The sequence below is a fragment of the Dreissena polymorpha genome, chromosome 11, assembly GCF_020536995.1.
Source record: "Dreissena polymorpha isolate Duluth1 chromosome 11, UMN_Dpol_1.0, whole genome shotgun sequence".
Taxonomy (NCBI): Eukaryota; Metazoa; Mollusca; class Bivalvia; order Myida; family Dreissenidae; genus Dreissena; species Dreissena polymorpha.
The window spans coordinates 23,928,709-23,950,732 of record NC_068365.1 but is presented as its reverse complement, the minus strand read 5'-3'; the positions used below and the strand labels follow the sequence as shown (position 1 = coordinate 23,950,732).

Here is a 22,024-nt window from a genome sequence, read left to right as displayed (position 1 = left end):
TTGTGGTCGTTTATCGTTCAATAAGAGTAAAAATACTTTAAAATTCAAAGAAACAGTGCTGGTTTTCCAAGTTGACTCCGAAGTGTTTGTTTACTTCAACGTCATCATTTGCTATGACGTCACATTCAAACATATAGTGTTCTTAAGATAGACATCGGAAAACCATGGTCTAAAAATAGCGATAGTATAAAGGTAAAGTTTATACGATCGTTGTTATACTATTGATTTTCATCTGGTAATAGGATAAAAATCCATCCATGCTGAACAAAGTGTTATGCATTTATTTCTTATATATGACCTATAACTGAAAATTACACTGACATTTGACCAAAGGGCCTGGTCTTGCAAGTTACAGTACAGTCGAAACTCGATGGCTCGAACTCGCTTGGCTCGAATTTCCGGTTTGCTCGAACTCTCCTCGAAGTACCGATTTTTTATTTCTATATATTCATATTTTTTTTTGTCGGATGGCTCGAACTCGCTTGGCTCAAATTATCGGATGGCTCGAACTGTTTTTACAGTCCCGGCCACCGTTTTCACACGTTCTTTTGTTCGGTTGGCTCGAACTCGCTTCGGGTCGCATAAAATCTGTTAATCGATTAGGACCTATTGATTAAAGGCAGACAATAATTGATGTCACACAGGTTGATAACATGCCATCAAATCAATCGTTAATTGATTTGAGTAAAAGATGACATTTTGTATAAAACCTGCCATTCTTGTAGTATTATTATGGCTAAAACCGCTTAATTGCTTCTTGCTGAGCAATCTAGAAAAGGTCCCGGTACCCAGTACGGGTGGATATCTAAATCAGCACTAAAAAAGGGTCAGCTGTAGGAAGTTAAGGGACAAAGAGAAACGTAAAAATTTACACAGAAAAATATTAAGCCATTTTGGCAGTAGAAAGTGGCGAAAACAACAAAAACGGAAATTGCTGAAGAATTAGGAATGCATCACTTTTTTCTAAGTGCGCTGTTACATGTACCAGTATACGGTCTACGTAAAAACATGGTGATAAAATTAACTATATCATATTTGTTTGATTGAATGTTTAACTGTTTTAACATATTGGTTGATAAAAATATTAAATATATATTTGGTCCTTATTAATTTAAAAGTAGAAAGTAGTGCAAAGTAGTACGGAGTATAGGCAGTATATTTTCTCTTCAACTGGAGATGCAAATGTATTGCAGACTTATGTTAGTAAACAAAAGTATCATAGAAATCGGATGGCTCGAATTCCGGATGGCTCGAACTATTGCTGTCGGTCCCGGCAAGTTCGAGCCATCGGGTTTTGACTGTATTTTACCATGTATAGGGCGCGTTGTTTTTTTACCTCAAATTAAAAATTTAGCCACCATTTTTTTTCTCAGGATTTTGGTCTTGAATTCTTTTATTCTCCATTTTGGCTTTTAACAAGAATATCAGTGAAACTGATGGATGCTCCCCGATGATGTGCTTTGTCAATCTATGTGTTAATAACCACCTAAAACAAGCGATGTGTTTGTGAAACACTATGTCCCCATACATTTGACCTTTGACCTTGAAGGATGACCTTGACCATGACCTTTCACCACTCAAAATGTGCAGCTCCATGAGATACACATGCATGCCAAATATCAAGTTGCTATCTTCAATATTGCAAAAGTGTACATTAAAATGAGCCATTTTGACCCATATATTTGACCTTTGACCTTGAAGGATGACCTTGACCATTCACCACTCAAAATGTGCAGCTCCATGAGATACACATGCATGCCAAAAATTCAGTTGCTATCTTCAATATTGCAAATGTTAAAGTTTGCACAAACAAACACACAAACCAACCAACCAACAGACAGAGAAAATCAATATGTCCCCCACTATAGTGGTGGGGGACATAAAAATCTATTATTAGCCTCAGTAACCTTGACCTTGACCCCAGTGACCTCAAACCTCATCAAAAGGTAGAGGTCCATGCAAGGTAACTACATGCAAAATATGTAAGAGATCCGTAAAGTATTGAAGGCGCTATGAGAAACTGTAACAAAATTGTGACGGAAAAATGTATTTTTAGCCTTGGTGACCTTGACCCCAGTGACCTCAAACCTCATCAAAAGGTAGAGGACCATTCAAGGTACCTACATGCCAAATATGTAAGAGAACGGTAAAATATTGAAGGCGCTATGAGAAACTTAACAAAATTGTGACGGAAAAATCTATTATTAGCCTTGGTGACTTTGACCATGACCCCAGTGATCTCAAACCTCACCAAAAGGTAGAGGTTCATGAAAGGTACCTTCATGCCAAGTATGTAAGAGATCAGAAAAATATTGAAGGTGCTATGAGAAACTGTAACAAAATTGTGACGGAAAAATCTCTTATTAGCCTCAGTGACCTTGACCCCAGTGACCTCAAACCTCTTCAAAAGGTAGAGCTCCATGCAAGGTACCTACATGCCAAATATGTAAGAGATCTGTAAAATATTGAAGGTTCTATGAGAAACTGTAACAAAAGTGTGACGGAAGGAAGGAAGGAAGGAAGTAAGGAACTTCAAACTGGCAACTATATGCCCCTCGAAAATTTACGGGGAGCATAAAAATAGCATGCGCGTTATACATAGGACAGCGTTATGGTAAAATACGGTTCATTCCAGCCAATCATGATTATTATCTGCCCAATTATTTCAAATCTTATCCATGCTTTACAAAGTTATGATCAGTAAAATTTTATTTTTGATTTTACTTTTGACCTTGAATTTTGACCTTCACCTTGGGCCTTCTTCTTCAACTCGCCACTTGGTCACAACCTACTGATCACTTTTGTCAAGGTATGTGCAATCAGTCCATGCTTGACAATTTTATCATCCAGACATGCCATCACATACTAATTTCCTAACTGTAACATTTGACCTTGAAATTTGACCTAAATTTTTGACTTATGGTTTTGTTTTTTAGGTGCAGCACTTTGTCTCATGATGCTGATAATTTCTGTAGAGATATTTGAAAATCCATATATGATAGTGGACTAAGCTATGCTACTGACAAAGTGTTAAGGACCGATTGTCTTAATTTGATCTATGACCTTGCATTGTGACATTGTCTTTTGACCTTGTTTTTGTAAACAACATTCCTACTCATCATGCTCATTATTTTTGCCATGCTATTTGAAAATCCATCCATGCTGTACAAAGTTATGCAACAGACAAACATTTACCTGTACTGCCATTAACTAAAAAAAATTACTAATGCTCTTTGAACTTAATTATCTAGAAAGGGATTAACTGTATTAAGAACCTAAAAACACTGCTTAAATAAATGTCAGAAAAGCAATCCTCCAGATTCTGCACCAAAACAGGATACCTACAATAAATATACGTGTTGAGGGCATTTTACATGAAAATTACGCAAACCATGCAACCAATTTGTACTTTGAAACACAGTGGCTGCAGATTCAAGTTCTTTTAAGTTTTAGCAACTTAACTGCTTGGAGGACATTTGAGAAATATGGTTTTTACATAGACCGAGACTATTTGTGATTTACTGGATCCTGACCTACAAGAACAACAAAGGAAAAATGTTTGTTTGTTGTTGTTTTTCCCCGTTTCCAACAGTATTTCAGTCATATAACCTCACTCTTTTCCTAGGTTTAAGCTCCTGTACTAGTACTTATTGCACATCCTTATGCCAGTAATTGACAGAGCTTTTTTATCCTGTCTTTGCGAAGCGGCCTTGGCCCCCCCATGTTGTGAAAAAATGAGTCGCAAACTGTTCAAAATGTGTGAAAAAATGAGTAGCAAACTATCTAAAATTGTGAAAATTTGAGTTGCAAATTTCCCAAAATTGTGAAAAACAGACATTTTCGCAGAAGGAAACAAGACTATTGTCAAGCAATATAAGTCCCCTACCGGCTCCACCATTGTCAGAAATTCCACCATTTTCAAATTAAAAAAAATATTTTTGTTGCCATAGCAACCAGAATTTTTGACGAAGGAACAAAATGAAATGACGTGCATAATGTCCATATTGCCATCTATCCATGTTTCAAGTTTCATGAAAAAATATTAAGAACTGTAAAAGTTATTGCAGGATCCAGAAAACCACCATTTCAGCAGTATTTCTAGTCTATTTGTTGCCATAGCAACCATAATTTTTGACATAGGAACGAAATGAAATGACATGCATAATGTCCATATTGACATCTATCCATGTTCCAAATTTCATTAAAAAATATTAAGAACTTTTAAAGTTATCGCAGGATCCAGAAAAGTGTGACAGACAGACAGACTGACAGACTGACTGACAGACGGAGCGCAAACCATAAGTCCCCTCCGGTGAAACCGGTAGGGAACTAAAAAAGCCCTGATCGATAATTGATTACTGCCCTACTTGAATCCGAGGTTGAGGGAGAATAGCCTTAGAATGAATTTCATGTCCAATTCCTACACAATGTATGTGGCCGGGCGGGTAAAAGAACCCTGGATCCTCGGATTTGTAGTTTAATGCTCTACCATCTGAGCTAGTAGGCCCGGAATAAGAAGAAAATACTATTATGATGACGCTTATATTTGAGGATATGTCAATCAAAACATTTATGTCATCTTAGCATACACTGACATTATGTACCATGTAATGATTGTTTTCCATGTGACTTACAACATATTATTTTCATGACCACTTGCCATGATTGGCCTCCCGACCTGGGACAACCTCAGCACAAAGTTTTGACCAGTTCCATGCAGGAAGATGATCAATTCAGATGTTCTTTTTATAACTTATAATTGTGATTTTTTTATTCCTGTTACCATTTCTGCAAATTATATGCAAATGGTCGAAAAACGTTGAGAGCAACGCTTATTAATTCAAGTTGACAAAACTGATATCCTTCCAAATTATAAAAGATTTCACTTTTGATTGCAGTCAAACAATTTACTAGGACTTCGAATTCTATGAGATTCCACCAGACTTCATGTGTGGTGTACTTAATAATGTAACCGGATGCCTTTAATCAACAAGATTAATTGATCATCTTTTATTTCTCTAATCAAATAGCTTGCTGGCTGATAGGAAGGATGCTGTTATTTTATGGAAATTTAATTAGAAACAGAAGCTTGTAACAATTTATATCAATTAATGTCTGGGACGGCTGGCAGGCCTATCAGCTTTCATTGCTCTTTAAATAATCTAGTAGTGCTAATAACATTGATGGATGAAGTGTGCAAATTCTACTAGAACATGCATTGAGCTTAACAATGTGAGCTGAGCTTTGGGAAAATGGGGCCTAATGCATATTCATACAGTGTCTTAACAGGCTTATCAGCGCCTTCACTGGATTTTCGTTGAAAAGAGACTTTCTTTAGACGAAAAATTGTATAAAAGCAGAAAGTGTCATTCATAATTAGCCTTTGTGGACTACACAGGCAAATCTGGTACAACATTTAATGCACATGCATTAAGCCTAGATTTATCTTTGTGTAAAGAATCACGCTTCAGAGTAAATTCCATGTTAAAAAAAAATTACACAAAGTACTTACATAATATCAAATACTATAAACTAATGCGGAGGCTGAACACTGCAGATCTAGTTTTGAGTTTCAGGCAGCAATTCAAACACATGCAGCTTTGTAGTTGTTTCTTGAAAACTAGTGGAATTAGGGCATGATGCAGCAAACATGCAACAAATTGATTGAAGCATTTTAAGTTTAATCAATAATACACTCTAAGAATAGTGTGAATGACAATTGCCTCAATTGGGCAGTGGCTAGTGTCACCATTTGATGGAAAATTTCCTTTTTGTCAAAACACAGCAAAAGCCTAGGTTTTGCATCATTAACACAATTTCTTGGCACAGTTGCCACAAAACACAAATACTGTACCCTACTTTTCATGCTAATGAATTCATGAACTATAGATGAGCATTCTTGCAGACACTTTCTAGCCTAACATGACTCGGATTGCTCACCATTGGACCATGATAATTAACCCTTTGCATGCTGGGAAATTTGTAGTCTGCTAAAATGCTGTCTGCTGAATTTCTAAAATTAGCATTTTCTTCAATTTTTTTTCAAAGAATACCATCAGAATAGCAAACAGTTTGGATCCTGATGAGATGCCACGTTCTGTGGCGTCTCATCTGGATGCAAACTGTTTGCTAAGGCCTTTAAAATTCGGTTCCAGCGCTGAAAGGGTTAAGCAGTGCTCTGTGAAAAGGGGGTTTCATGCTTGTGCGTAAAGTGTCATCCCAGATTAGCCTGTGCAATCGGCACAGGCTAATCAGGGATGACACTTTTCACTTTTATGGTATTTTCTGTTAAAAGAAAGTATCTTCTTAGCAAAAAAATCCAGTTTAGACGGAAAGTGTTGTCTGGGACGACACTTTACGCACATGCATTAAACCCCCTTTCCACAGAGCAATGGCCCATATATTGACCAAGGATAAAAACTGTATAACTATCAGGTGTCACATTCTCATGAAATCAAGAACTAGTTATTATTTTGCATTCATTTTTTAGAGACAGGCACATAAACTTGGTTATCATGGTGGAGGTTGTGTATTAAATTGTATGGATGGATTGAATAAGAAGAGCATTTGCAATGTAAAAGATGTCACAGGTTTCTGTTGTCTAAATTTTGCTCTACCAACTTAAAAACATCCTAAATGTGTTTTTATATATTTGAAGCATCATGTAACATAACCTGTAGCTTTTAATGGCAAGATAATGTGCCTTTAAGAGCATTCAATGTTTATTCCCACTATCTTTTTTTCAAACGTAATTTTCTGCTAGTGATCCATAATGGTTTCCCTACAAATAACTGGGAAAACAATTAGGCAATTAGTTATTAGGCCAAACGTGAATTAATATCTATCCTCTGCTCTAAAGAAATAAGCATTAATATTTGATGAGCAATAAAAGAAAACTATTACTTAGAAGTGTTCTGATGCCTCAAAAATGTATTAGGTCACATTTACACTAAGAGCTGTAAAATGATAATAATAGTTTTTGTATTAGATTGGCTTTGAAAATAAAAGGCTTTTTTGCTATTAGGGACCTCAAACTCCGATTTTTTAGTTGTTTGCCTTAAAACAGGATCAGTTGATAAGGATTTATTTGCCACCCAGAGAGATTCCTAACAGACACTTTCATTCCTTTTCTCAGGAACAGAATAATAATGCTTGGTTCCAAACTGACTGTCATAATTAGTTCACCCACCTTTAATAATTTCTGACAGGAATGGTTAATGGATGTTTCAGCTTCATGACCTGAGAAATTATGCATCAGACGCAGATGCCTCACTGTTGTTGGACAACAGTAATTTAGTTTCACCTTAAAAGTTTACATAATTGCCTGAAAATTAATGAAGATTGATATAGGTTAAAGAGTTCTTCTTAGATCATTTCTGGACAAGGTACTTTATACACAATTTGTTTAGAAAAAGGGGGTACACATGCCATGCTTTTACTTGAATACTTGTTTTAGACAGAAGTTTATTGTTGTTAAAATTTAATTTGAAATTCTATGATATAACACTATCAATATGCCCCCTTACAGTATTTGAGAACTTTATAGTAGTATTTCCAGGAAAACTTGTCAAAAGGATCAACATTTATAACTCACATTTTATATATTATTTACAAAGCAATTTCCCTAAATATCAACGGACAACGTGTCTCTGACGTTATATAAACAAGTGTTTCAGAACATAACAAGTGCTGGTACTGTCATTAGAACCACATTTTATGTGCGTAGGAAGCATCCAAATAATGGGTCATGGATTTTGATCATAAAATTTATACATAGTTTTTACTCTATTACATCATAAAAAACCAACTTTAACTTTATATCACAAATGAATCGGTAAATATGTAATATAAAGGGGCAACCATTGCTTAAAACATGAAAATTAGTTTATGCATTATGTAGTATAAATCATTAAATATAAAATATAAATTTAATACATTATAACATTAATATCATGTTTACATGGGAAAACATTTAAACCTAAAATAATAAGGAAATAAATAAATACATTAAGCTATAACTATAATGTTTTAAGAAAGTACACAATATAAAGACACTATTATAGATGCATTAAAAAAAAAGGACACAGGTTAAAGGGATGTTTTTCATGGGTTGTTTTAACGGTTTGTTTGAATCTGTCAGACAATCTACAACCATTTTTTTTTGCTATGTTTCATAAAATAATAAGTAAGGTTCATTCATAGTTATCCTTTTATATCCAGGACTGAAATAAAGTGTAACAATACTGTTATTTGTCATAACTCAATTCAACATTAAACAAATGAACAGCCATTTATAAACAAAACAATTTAAAAACAAACATTGCCCAACTGTTTGAAATTTGGCTAGTATGAAAAGCCCATTAATGAACCAGTTGCTTGAGTGTGTGTGAAGAAAGTCTATTAAAGCTAACATTCAATGATTATCTTTGACAATTAAAAAGCACATCTTTTTTCTGCTCATCTTATTGCAGCAGAGAGATATAGTCTGGAAGACCAGTCTGTATCCATGCTGCAGAGAGACAAAGTCTGAAAGACCAGTCTGTATCCATGCTGCAGAGAGACAAAGTCTGAAAGACCACTCTGTATCCATGCTGCAGAGAGACAAAGTCTGAAAGACCACTCTGTATCCATGCTGCAGAGAGACAAAGTCTGAAAGACCACTCTGTATCCATGCTGCAGAGAGACAAAGTCTGAAAGACCACTCTGTATCCATGCTGCAGAGAGACAAAGTCTGAAAGACCACTCTGTATCCATGCTGCAGAGAGACAAAGTCTGAAAGACCACTCTGTATCCATGCTGCAGAGAGACAAAGTCTGAAAGACCACTCTGTATCCATGCTGCAGAGAGACAAAGTCTGAAAGACCACTCTGTATCCATGCTGCAGAGAGACAAAGTCTGAAAGACCACTCTGTATCCATGCTGCAGAGAGACAAAGTCTGAAAGACCACTCTGTATCCATGCTTCAGAGAGACAAAGTCTGAAAGACCAGTCTGTATCCATGTTGCAGAGAGACATAGTCTGAAAGACCACTCTGTATCCATGCTGCAGAGAGACAAAGTCTGAAAGACCACTCTGTATCCATGCTGCAGAGAGACAAAGTCTGAAAGACCACTCTGTATCCATGCTGCAGAGAGACAAAGTCTGAAAGACCAGTCTGTATCCATGCTGCAGAGAGACAAAGTCTGAAAGACCACTCTGTATCCATGCTGCAGAGAGACAAAGTCTGAAAGACCACTCTGTATCCATGCTGCAGAGAGACAAAGTCTGAAAGACCACTCTGTATCCATGCTGCAGAGAGACAAAGTCTGAAAGACCACTCTGTATCCATGCTGCAGAGAGACAAAGTCTGAAAGACCACTCTGTATCCATGCTGCAGAGAGACAAAGTCTGAAAGACCACTCTGTATCCATGCTGCAGAGAGACAAAGTCTGAAAGACCACTCTGTATCCATGCTGCAGAGAGACAAAGTCTGAAAGACCACTCTGTATCCATGCTGCGGAGAGACATAGTCTGAAAGACCACTCTGTATCCATGCTGCAGAGAGACAAAGTCTGAAAGACCACTCTGTATCCATGCTGCAGAGAGACAAAGTCTGAAAGACCACTCTGTATCCATGCTGCAGAGAGACAAAGTCTGGAAGACTAGTCTGTATCCATGCTGCAGAGAGACAAAGTCTGGAAGACCACTCTGTATCCATGCTGCAGAGAGACAAAGTCTGAAAGACTAGTCTGTATCCATGCTGCAGAGAGACAAAGTCTGGAAGACCACTCTGTATCCATGCTGCAGAGAGACAAAGTCTGGAAGACTAGTCTGTATCCATGCTGCAGAGAGACAAAGTCTGGAAGACCACTCTGTATCCATGCTGCGGAGAGACAAAGTCTGAAAGACTAGTCTGTATCAAAGCAGCAGAGAGACAAAGTCTGGAAGACCACTCTGTATCCATGCTGCAGAGAAACATAGCCTGGAAGACCAGTCTGTATCCATGCTGCAGAGAAACATAGTCTGGAAGACCAGTCTGTATCCATGCTGCAGAGAGACATAGTCTGGAAGACCAGTCTGTATTAATGCAGCAGAGAGACAATTAGCCAGTCTTTATCCATGCAGCAGAGACAATTAGGAAGACAAGTCTGTATCCATGCAGCAGGGAGACATAGTGTGGAAGACCAGTCTGTATCCATGACCAGAGGTTATTCGGCGTAAGCTGCATAAGCCAGCTTTTCACCTTAGCCTGACCTTTGTAAGTGTCCAATAAAATTCCAATAAAATTTCCCGCGGCTAGGTACGAATGAATACACTTCATTTATTCCATTGGCTGATTTGAGTATACCACCAGAACATTGGAAACATATCCGCGTCTTTGTAACACTGTTTTACTGTATGAAACAATTTTATCTCGAATGAAAAGGCTTAATAGATAGAACAGTTTTACACTCAATTCTCGACATCAATACAGTTTGTGCGTACACCTTTTATTTTCAGAGTATTACCAGCGCAAGAGCGTTTATACTTAAAAGGCTATGTTCTCATATTTAGTACTTACTTCCTTATTCCTGTCAACATGTTAACATGTAAAAGTATAAAGAGCAATGGAAGCGAGGCCTCACTTTAAAGCATTGCATTTCAACCCGCGAGGTATATCGGGTCAATTCGCGGACATTCAGAGTTTATATACAGGTCATCACCGGAGTTGGCGGCCAGTAAAATAATCGTTATATAATAAAGACGCTATCCGTGAACTAGGTGACCTGGAATTTTCTTTAGACCAGAAATATGTTAAATGAAGATATTCAGCAATATAATTATGGTATGTAAATAATAGATTCTTAATGTGTTTTCAACAATACAATGATAAATATTATTGTTGATAAATTTAACAATAATTATTCGTCCATATTGCCTAATGTACTAAAGTGATATTATGAGCATGTAACAGTTTATAGGTGTCTATCGCAACCGTTGATTATTTTTGATGTTTCTACTTCATATACACTTATATTAATTAATGCAGCATCATCATACTAAAACAATATACCAGAAAGAGAAAAATAATGCATTTGAATATCAACCGTACTTTCGTTTGACAACTGATCATGCGTTTACGAGTTGAACCTAAATTTAGTTTTAGTGCAGATTTGTTCATACGACACAAAGACACGAAATTGTTTTACGGATCATTTCAGCTTACAGGACTGGGTGGGTCACGTAAGAATATCGAATATAAAATATATTTTTATAAACAACTGGTAGCAAGGTGAGTTGCAGATAATTAATCAGTAACCACATTTAACTAACTATTTTGACCTGCTAATTCTTTTCAGCTCAATTCAACAGTGCAAAATGCCCATAATATCACTTTAAGCATTAGCACGATGATAATTGATACTGTTAATAATCGAATCAAATAGCAATGCCCGACAAACCACTAAAACAGGTTTGTTCGAAGAACGCGCCTATAAATACGGATACTTCTCGTGTGGCCGGTTGACTCATATGTTTAAATTTCACTTCCATTCTTCTTTTGGTTTTCTGTTTTGTATCTATAGGTTTATGACCAGCAATATGTTATAATGTAAAATAAGCCGCGAAAACTCCCGTAACATCCCGTTCTGCGTGTGATGCAGCTAAGAACTGCACAGAAAAAGACATTCGCTATCCTTGATCTCATTCATTAAACTATTTACGCCGTATATCTTTTTTTAAAGATATTTCTTGTTTTATATATACAAAGTATAAAAGTATAGAGCACAATTTTGTGTCACAGTGCTGACCATGGTCAGAAAGATTATGGTGTATGTTTTGTAGTCACTTCATTATGTAATGTGTGGAAACTGGCAGTCTAAATTTAATTTGTAATCAATATTGATGAGCTAACAAATGACTTATTAAATTACGCTTCACATTTAGAAGCTCTTGAAATAAAGTTGGAAAAGCTACATTAATTTGAGCTGAAATAGGTAAATATAACAAAAGCTAACAGATTAAGGGTAAATACGAAAAAAGTGAACATTGCCTGCACTGTAACTGTTTGGATAAAGCAGTTTGAATAGGTTGAATTTATTTACAGAATTGGTCATGGAAACCAATTTGATGTTATAATTTCTTTTAAGTGAACAACTATGCTACCCTTATCTCCCACAGTAAATCAAGATGCATACCCTATTTGAATGAACCTGGGTTCCTATGAAAGGGTATTGACTATAGACTTTGTCTCTCAAAATATTGAGTGACTCACAGTGGTGCCTGCTGCTATAGTTACACCACCTAGACATTACCAATGTAGTAAAGTTTAGGTTAATTATGTCATTATTATGTAACTTTAATTATATGATGTCATTTTTTCATAATACAGATTTTTTATAATTTACAGTTAGTCATCAGCACTTATGATAAGCCTATCACCTAAGAGATAGCTAAAAGAAAGACAACCTGTACATAAGTTTGCAGTATTTAACTCTCTTGTTTAACCTGGTTACTCAGTCTCCCTAATCTATTTTAGATCAACTCTGGAATTTGTTAGACCCCTGGTTTCAAAACACTTTAAGATCTAATACTTTAAAATGCATATTTTTCTAATATAATGCCATTTTTATCTAAGATATAATTTTATTGTGTAAATATGTACTTATTGTTTTATCACATTCGTTATCAGTATTTTGCAAATTAATCAATAATGGGAACCTTTACTGATAAGCCTTCTTTGAGAAAATCCCTGCAGAGTTCCCCAGAGCTTAGATATTGATTATTAATTATTGGTGTGTTTTGATAGCTGAATGCATGTTGAGTTTGCATATTTTATTAGAAGTATGTTGTTTATGATCAATTTAAATAGCATTGTTGATTTGAGTGTTTTTTATTATATTTTTTTGTCAATGAGTAGAGATTATATTTTTAACCAATCAACATGTCTGTAAATGGACATTTCCAAGGGAAAATCGACTGAACTGTATAAAACAAGCTGTTTTGGCTGATTTACTCACTTCTTGATGCTTTCTTGAAAAGCTAACTTATTTAGAATTTAGAAATAATTAAAGTCTAAATTATTGTAACATCAGCATCAAGACATTTTGGCATTATTTTCTAAATTATTCTTATTATTTAGATTATTTTTATTCGGTATTTTCTAAATTAGGAAGACTCTATTTTATTTAAATAACTTTAGTAAATCCTTCTTATCTTTTACATTTGATTCACTGGAGTTTCCCACTCTCCATAAATTGTGTTCTTCAGATTAAGTTAGACCTATTTTCTAAACTAGATTATTGAAGCAACTTCTAGACTAAAAGTAACTTATAATTATATCAGTTTTTGACAAATTGTGAACTTCTTTTGTTTTACATTCATTAAGGTATTTGCTGTATTTTGTTCATTTTTAATGATACTTCGATTCTTTAGACTTGGCTTGTACCTGTTCTTAATTTTCTGTCATTGTTCTTCATTTTACTAGTTCTTAGAATAAAAGTTAGTTATTTTCGTTAAAGCTGCTTTGGTTTTAACTTATAGATTTAATTCTTTGAGTGTATTCAGGCGTATCTGACTGGACGCCTTCAGTTAATTGAATTACAACCAGTCAGTGGTGTCATCCTGACCGGAAATAAGCGTTCTTTAATTAGACTCGATAAATATTTCCGTATTACATAAGTGCTCACAACATTACATAACTCGTAACCGTCCAGTGACCGGTTCACTTGCGTTAGCAAACGAGACTGCACCGCCACACCAATGACTTGTACATGTCTATCTTGAGGAAGATCGAATACTTACTGTTTTCCGCAGGACTCCTCCTCCCTTACATGCGGCATCGTTTCACAGATAACAATTATTCCCAAAGACAGTCACTTATATCCACATTTCAGCGTTCTTTGAACTAACACCATGGCAATCCTTCTTTTAATTAATACAAAATTCCTCCTGTGGGTTCAGAGTTCTTTTCTTACACTGATATGTTTAAGTGAAGCTTCAAAATACCTTTTGTTTTAGTGTGGCATGATGAAGCCCAGTTTTGTTTTGTTGGGGCCATTATCAAGTCGTTCATTTGTGCAGCCATTTATTAATTTTGATATTATGTTGATAAGCCAGAATAAAAATTTTTTGCCATGCAATTATAAGTTTATTTTTAGATTTTTGTATTAGGAAACCCATTGATTCAAAACTAAACTTGTCCATATGTTTTACTGATTCCAGACTTTCTTTTAAGAGACTTGTTCACAGATTTTTGTTCTTAAAAAGGTATAAAATGTATTTACAAAATTTTATAAGGCACTATTAAGAATCACCTGATATAATTATAATAGCAAGAAAAGAAGTAAAGTAAAATATAGCCTTGTCTGGAAATTGAACCTGGGTCCTCTAGAAGCAAACCATGATTGTTACCACTGCTCCATTTAGGCTTTAAATTTCAAAGAGGGTTTTAAACATTATGTTAGTAATAAAAGTATTTTATAATTTTTCCCAGATTTATTGAGAATTATGAAAAATGAACAAATACTTTTATCATTTTTCTTAGACACTATAAAGTCCATATTTATACTCCTATTTTTAGAATCTGACATTTCTGTTTTAAAATTGTCATTTTTCCATAATGTGAACAATTTCCTTTAAGATTTAATTAATAAGTCCCTGTCAAGAAAATCTTGAATGTCTAAACCAAAGTATTTTTTAAATTATTTCACAAGAACAAAGATATGGAAACAAAATTCTTATTTTATACGAATTAAAATAAGAATGAACAAGACTGAACAAGATTTCACACATTTACAAAATAAAATATTCCAGCTCACAGTTTTAAGTGGTACAGATGTTACATTGTTTTCATAAATAATTGTGTAAATGACATGGTAGTGGAATGCACATAAATCCGTAAACATTTATTTCCCATGAACAATAAGTGCCAATCAAAAACCAGGGTAATAATAATTGAGTTTTGCACAAATGTACCTATTTGAAATGTGTTTACATCATTAGTGAGCAGCAAAATAAAAAATACATCACTCCATCATCATCATGTCACTAAATATTCACACCACTTAGTAAGGTCAAGACACTTGCACATACATCAAGTAGCATGTTCTAAACCGGATATGTATTACATGATTATTTACTGGACAAACATGCTAAAAATGTGTCATTGGATGTTGTCAGAATGAGTGAAGATTAATTCTTAATTACCCTCTGTTGACATGCTGTCAGCTGAAGAGGCTGTTTAAACCCTATACTGCACTGATACTTTTTGACTCATTTGTAGCCCTTTAATAAATCTAATTAAATTTAAGACCTTTCTTTGTAGATTGAAGTTTTATAGCCCTCATTCCCAACCCTAAGATACTGATGAACAGCAAACAGCATAAAGCCTGAACAGACTGCAAGTTACTCGCAGGCTGTTCTGGTTTTATGCTGTTTGCACATAGCCATGTTCACTTTGCTTTTGAGAGGGAAAGGTTTAAAACCCTTTACTGCTCAGATACCTTTTTGACTCATTTGTAGTCCTTAAGTAAATCAAATAAAATTGAATACCTTTATTTCTAGACTCAAGTTTAAAGGCTTTATTTCCAACCCTAAGATACTGAGGAGCAGCCAACAGAATTAAACTTGCGAGGCAGAAGGCTGTTCCGGTTTAACGATGGTTGCTTATAGCCTGTTTTACTTTGCTTCTAAGCAAAAACGGTTAATTAACATATATTATAATAAAAATGCAGTGTATTGATATTTTGGAAGAGTACATGTAACAACATATTCATTTTTGTTTCATTTGTTATGTCACATTGCTGGTGTACTTGGTATTTAAAACTGATATTTTCAAACATGTTACTAAGCCAGCTACATTTATTATTTATTTGAAAATTTTGTGAATTTAACAAAATATAGATTAATTGTCCTAATATTTATGTACACATTTGTTGTTTACATGAATGTGAACATCTGTTTTTATGTGATATTGAAAAAATGTTATGAAAAGCATCAACACTGACAGATGTTACAGACACCACACAGGTTATTTGATATGGATTTTTTCATAAACTACTTAAGTATATTTTAAAAAGATAAGCAACAGTCTTATTTCAAAATTCTGAAACTCTGTAAGTTACTGACAAATTTTTGAATACAAATATTTCACTCTAATTGCCTTGAAATTATTAATAAAATTATCAAAATAAAAAACAAGAATGAAGTTGCAAACTGTGATAATATTAATTGTTGTCAGCTAAAAGACAACGTTTTGTGTTCTAGCTTTGTTAAAAAACAACAATATCTACAAAAATTACTGCTAAATTGCGGGGTTCGATCTTCCTCAAATTTAATTATTTTAATTAGAACCACCTCATTAGTTGTTACTGTCATTGTAATATATTTTTTTAGGAAAAAAAAAACTCGACTTACAACTGGACTTTTACAGTAATATAGCAGAATAAAGATATACACAAATCAAAACCCCAAAAGTCATAAAAACTTTGTAAATATGAAGCAATATAATTGTCTTTAATAAACAAAAACACTCTAATGTTATAAAATTAATCCTTCCATCCCTTGCACTGTTCTTTTTCATTAAAAATACAACCTTATAACACATATGCAACACAATAGAAGTTATATAATGAAATCCACATGTTCAAGAACAGCGAATGAAATGTAAGCCCTGAGAAATATAGTCAGCCACACATAATATATAATTTCCCGTTCAGATAAAAAAACTGTTGTACAATGACCAAATAACTTCCTAATTAGATCTAGATTATGTTCTGATTACAATTGTATTACTCAAGAGTAGATGACAATGAGGGACCAAAATATATAACACTCTAAATTCACTCAATTTTACTTTTTTTGCGCTAATGGGGTTTATCAATATATGAACATACAGAAAATCTTGGTGTTTAATTTCAACCAAAAACAAAATGGCAGACCATACAAAAATGATGCCACATTGATGTTACACTGTACCAGAAGAAAATACAGTCTAACCTGTCAATAAAGACCATTCAAGGGATTTGGTCAATGTGGTCTTTGTTCACAGGTGGTCTTTATTCCCAGGGTCGATTGAAACTTTGCAAAATATGCTAGTCGTTTTTTAACAGGTACCTTATTAATGAATGTGCTCTTTTGTATAAATGTTTGAATATTTATGCATGAATAATGAAATAAAGGATTGAAAACACAGTTTTGTTTTTATATTTATTGTTTCCATTCGCTTATGTTTTTATTATTTATTTCATTAATCATATACATGTATAAACAACTATTGACATACACGTATATATACATGTAATTCAGAATGTTTTGGATTTGATTTTTGCCTACACCAACATCACTAGCCACTTGTCTACAACTGCGTCCTTTACCTAACAAAACAATGACCTTAACGCGTTCTTCCAACGTCAAGAACTTACGCTTGGAAGCCATGATGGTTAACATGAACTGAAAATTTACTTATCTATAATCTATGCACGACTTTTTACGGAGAAATTTAAGAAGGGAATGACTATCAAAATGTTTGTATTTAAGGCATCGTAATTGATATGAAACCATTAATTTCCGCAATGAGTTGATTAATGCCCCAAACCTGTCTTTGATACTTCGGCAATTAGTACATTAATCGCGAGTCACTTAAATACAAAGGCTATCGAGTGCAATAAACTGTCACTTGCCAATATCTCCATAGCGACCGACGAGTCCACTGGTAAGATGTGTATCACGTGACTTCACAGCGTCACGGCGGCCATTTAGTTTTTTTAAAGTTGCGAAATCGTTGATTTCTATGATTGCAGTGGTCGTTGTAAGCTATCAAAAAGGACTTTTGGGAATGTAAAAGGGCGGTCTTTGGTCTTTGTTCGCAGGTGGGCTTTATTCGCAGGTTCAATATATAGTGAAATCGTTCGGGAGGAAATCGGTGTGGTCGTTATTGACTGTTGGTCGCTATTAACAGGCGGTCGCTCGGGCAGGTTGGACTGTATATAGAAATCTGACTCACAATAACTGTACCTCCATAACATAATGCGGAATTGTGTCATCAACTATATGCTACTAAAATTGTGCTTAAACAAGCAATAATACATTTATAATTCAATTAAATTATTTAAGTGACAAGCGTAAGATATAAATGCATTTAATTAATAATACATGTGCATTTATATCAAAAGGAAACAAACAGTTAACATCTGAGCTAAATGATCTTAAACACAATCGCATAAATCATGTTCTTTTATTTCAATATTCAGATAATTATACAAAATTATTAGTTCTTAATAATGTTTTATAATGATAAATAATAATTGATCTTGAATAACCAGAATGTCAGCATTACAAATTGTATTACTTAATATTAAGTTTTCTTCAATAATTCAACTTGTTAACCAGAATGCGAATTACATGTGCCATGTCTTGTTAACTGTTATAATAATCAATTACAGAAAAGTTTAAGTAAAAATGTACACAAATACATTTACTCTTGTATTTTCATAAATTTTAGTATTAAATATTATAAGAATAACAATGTTTTTGAGAAATTAAATAACAATAAAAGTTCTTTCAGAAAATAAACAAATTCATAATAAGCATATTCAACAATTTTTACAAAATTTTAACTAACACTTGTGAATTATAAACCACTTACAATTGTTTAGTATTTCAGTTATGTATCTATTTTTATGCCCCCCTTCGAAGAAGAGGGGGTATATTGCTTTGCTCATGTCGGTCGGTCTGTCGGTCCGTCCACCAGGTGGTTGTCAGACGATAACTCAAGAACGCTTGGGCCTAGGATCATGAAACTTCATAGGTACATTGATCATGACTCGCAGATGACCCCTATTGATTTTGAGGTCACTAGGTCAAAGGTCAAGGTCACGGTGACCCGAAATAGTAAAATGGTTTTTGAATGATAACTCAAGAATGCATAAGCCTAGGATCATGAAACTTCATGGGTAGATTGATCATGACTCGCAGATGACCCCTATTGATTTTGAGGTCACTAGGTCAAAGGTCAAGGTCACGGTGACCCGAAATAGTAAAATGGTTTCCAGATGATAACTCAAGAATGCATACGCCTAGGATCATGAAACTTCACGGGTAGATTGATCATGACTCGCAGATGACCCCTATTGATTTTGAGGTCACTAGGTCAAAGGTCAAGGTCTAGGTGACCCGAAATAGTAAAATGGTTTTCCGATGATAACTCAAGAACGCATATGCTAGGATCATGAAACTTCACAGGTAGATTGATCATGACTCGCAGATGACCCCTATTGATTTTGAGGTCACAAAGTCAAAGGTCAAGGTCACGGTGACCCGAAATAGTAAAATGATTTTCGGATGATAACTCAAGAACGCTTTTGCCTAGGATCATGACACTTCATAGGTACATTGATCGTGACTCACAGATGACCCCTATTGATTTTCAGGTCACTAGGTCAAAGGTCAAGGTCACAGTGACAAAAAACGTATTCACACAATGGCTGCCACTACAACGGACAGCCCATATGGGGGGCATGCATGTTTTACAAACAGCCCTTGTCATTTTTGTGTTCAGTCAATTTGACAAACATTTTAATAAACCCAAGTTCTTTGATTTGTCTGCACGATTTGGTTTCCAACACTGCCAATCCCTGGTCTGTTAGGAAGTTGATATTTCATTTATGCTATCAATATAATAGACTTTAAGGGGAGCCTACCACTGACAACTGCGTAAAAGGATTCATGACTCCATGAACTCTTAGCGAACCACTATTTTGTATTCAAATATAACAGATTTTAAATAAAGTTTTGAAATTTCATTATTTCAATAAAAGCTTACTATTAACAACAAATGATGACTTGCATATTAATTACTTTGGCAATACAGCCAATTATTGAATAAACAGATCTGATACAGCTTGGTATATACAAGTAATAATCGTCATGTTCATTGTTGTCGTCATCATCAGTAGTTTAAAATTCACCATTATGACAATTATTGTCTTTTCATTATTACTAATATCATGATCATCATCACCATTTCCATTATCATCAAATAAATAAGTATTATTATCTTCCCCTTCTTCTTCCTTCTCCTCCTACACCTCATCATCATCATCATCATCATCATCATCATCATCATCATCATCATCATCATCATCATCATCATCATCATCATCATCATCATCACCACCATCAGAATAATCCTAGTCTAAACAACCTCATCAATCCCCAGTTACCAATGGTACATTAGGGCAGCCTATGAAAAATGTTTAAACATTCAAATTTACTGAACCACTAAACACAAATAAACATGGTCAACCCATGGTTACGACCATAGGACAAGGACGTCAATAAACCACCAAGTCCATGTGTTTGTCAATAAGCCACATGGTCTATGGAACGGTTTAACAATGGTTTATTAGGAAATATATGATAAAATAAACCAGGCATTTTAATTAGGAAATATATGAAATATAAGGACAAATTCCTACCTGAGAAGATTGGAGTCCTTGCGTGTGTGCCATGGCTGGTTGCCCTGCGGATGGGCCTTCTTTGACAACAGAGGGGCGCACAACTTGTTGCCCATGGCGTTATCCTGGTGGCTACATCGTCAATTAACCTGGAGATAACCACATATGATTTTATGTACTATGACTGTTATGATGGAATATTTTTTATATAAGGAAGACTGATTCCAAGGATAATTTGTGCCTTTCCAACTCTCATATATTGGCCTGATGTCACTCATTTAGATTCATAGGACATATCTTTTTTTCAGGCTTAGCTAAATTGCATTTGACACCAACTGTTTGTTTTGCAAAATTTATTGATGATCAGTTAACCTTCTACAGCTCTCACATTTCTGGGACATGCTAAGACAATCTATGCGGATTTTTTTTTAAACATGTCATACCAAAACACAATTTTACCACATTTATGTAAACAAGAAACTGTCGGAGACGGGTGATGCTCCCCTAAGTGTTTTTTTGTCACAATATTGCACTATATATTCAGATAAAAGGAAACGTCTTGAGGGCACAGTAGTTGGGGGGACAAGAATTTTTTTATAGAAAATTTCAAAGGGCCATAACTGTGTGAAAAATCATCCGACCAGAACCCGCTGATAATATGCACATCTCCTCTTGGTAGTGAAGCTTCCCATAAAGTTTCATTGAATTCTGGTCATTACTTGCTGAGAAATAGCCCGGACAAAAATTGTGCACGGACGGACAGACACACAAGGACAGACGAAGCGGCGACTTTATGCTCCCCTCAAAATAAATTTTGGGTGAGCATAAAAAATTAAATCTTATTCAAAATGACTCATTTCTTAAGTCTTTTTATCCTGAATTGTTCACATTTTTCTAATCACTTTTTATGAAATCAAGCATTAACTTTCAGTCCATTCTGTCAACACTAAAATATCCACACAACCAAATTTCTAGAACATTATACACACTTAAAAGACAGCTCCTTATTTTTGACTTTCTTAATATGGCTTTGCCAAACAAACATTAGTTTTCTGTTCTATTCCAAATTTCCCAGGAGGGTTTTAACCATCAGTGGTTCAAGCAGCCCATGTCCAGCAGCAGTGATGGGCCAGTATTTACAAAACCTTTCAGCGGTTTCTTATGACTTGCAGCATGTTTAAGTTACTGTGGAAAAAGTGTTCCATAAACTGCAAACAAGGCAAGATAATTTATGGTCTTTGATGTCTTTAATGGGGTGTTAATAAATGATCAATCTATGTGGTTGACAGTGATCCATCCATATTCCATTCTGTGTCAAATCTCCACATATGCCAATGACAAATCTTTTCATAGGCAAATTTGATTTTCACTCTTTACATGTAACCTTGACCTTTAATAAGGGGCGACATGTGATACATACAAGCCATCTAGTCATGGTGGTCATTTGTGATAAGCTTGTCATTTTAAAATTGCATGAATGACATGAATGATAGTTACAGTCTGGACAAAAATTTGTATTGCTTAATATGACCTTTGACCTCTCTCTAAGTGTAACCTTCACCTTTGGAATAGGCAGATGGGTTTACATGTGACAAGCCATTCCTCAAGGC

General features: G+C 34.8%; 1 protein-coding gene across 8 annotated transcripts in view; it reads right to left on the bottom strand.

The window, feature by feature from the left end:
• The window catches only part of LOC127850214 (protein still life, isoform SIF type 1-like), a 353,922-nt gene extending 333,357 nt beyond the window's left edge, over positions 1 to 20,565 (bottom strand). For 7 of the 8 annotated variants that reach the window (XR_008035134.1, XR_008035135.1, XM_052383073.1 and 4 more), the window contains exon 1: positions 20,436 to 20,565. Coding sequence is in view for 5 of the 8 variants with exons in the window: in XM_052383073.1 (XP_052239033.1) it covers positions 20,436 to 20,530 (95 nt within the window). In the remaining 3 variants the exon portion in view is untranslated. Of the gene's footprint in view, positions 1 to 13,761; positions 14,198 to 20,435 lie in introns of those variants that run through there. The other variant, XR_008035136.1, reaches the window with a different exon arrangement.
• Positions 20,566 to 22,024: the final 1,459 nt, after the last annotated feature.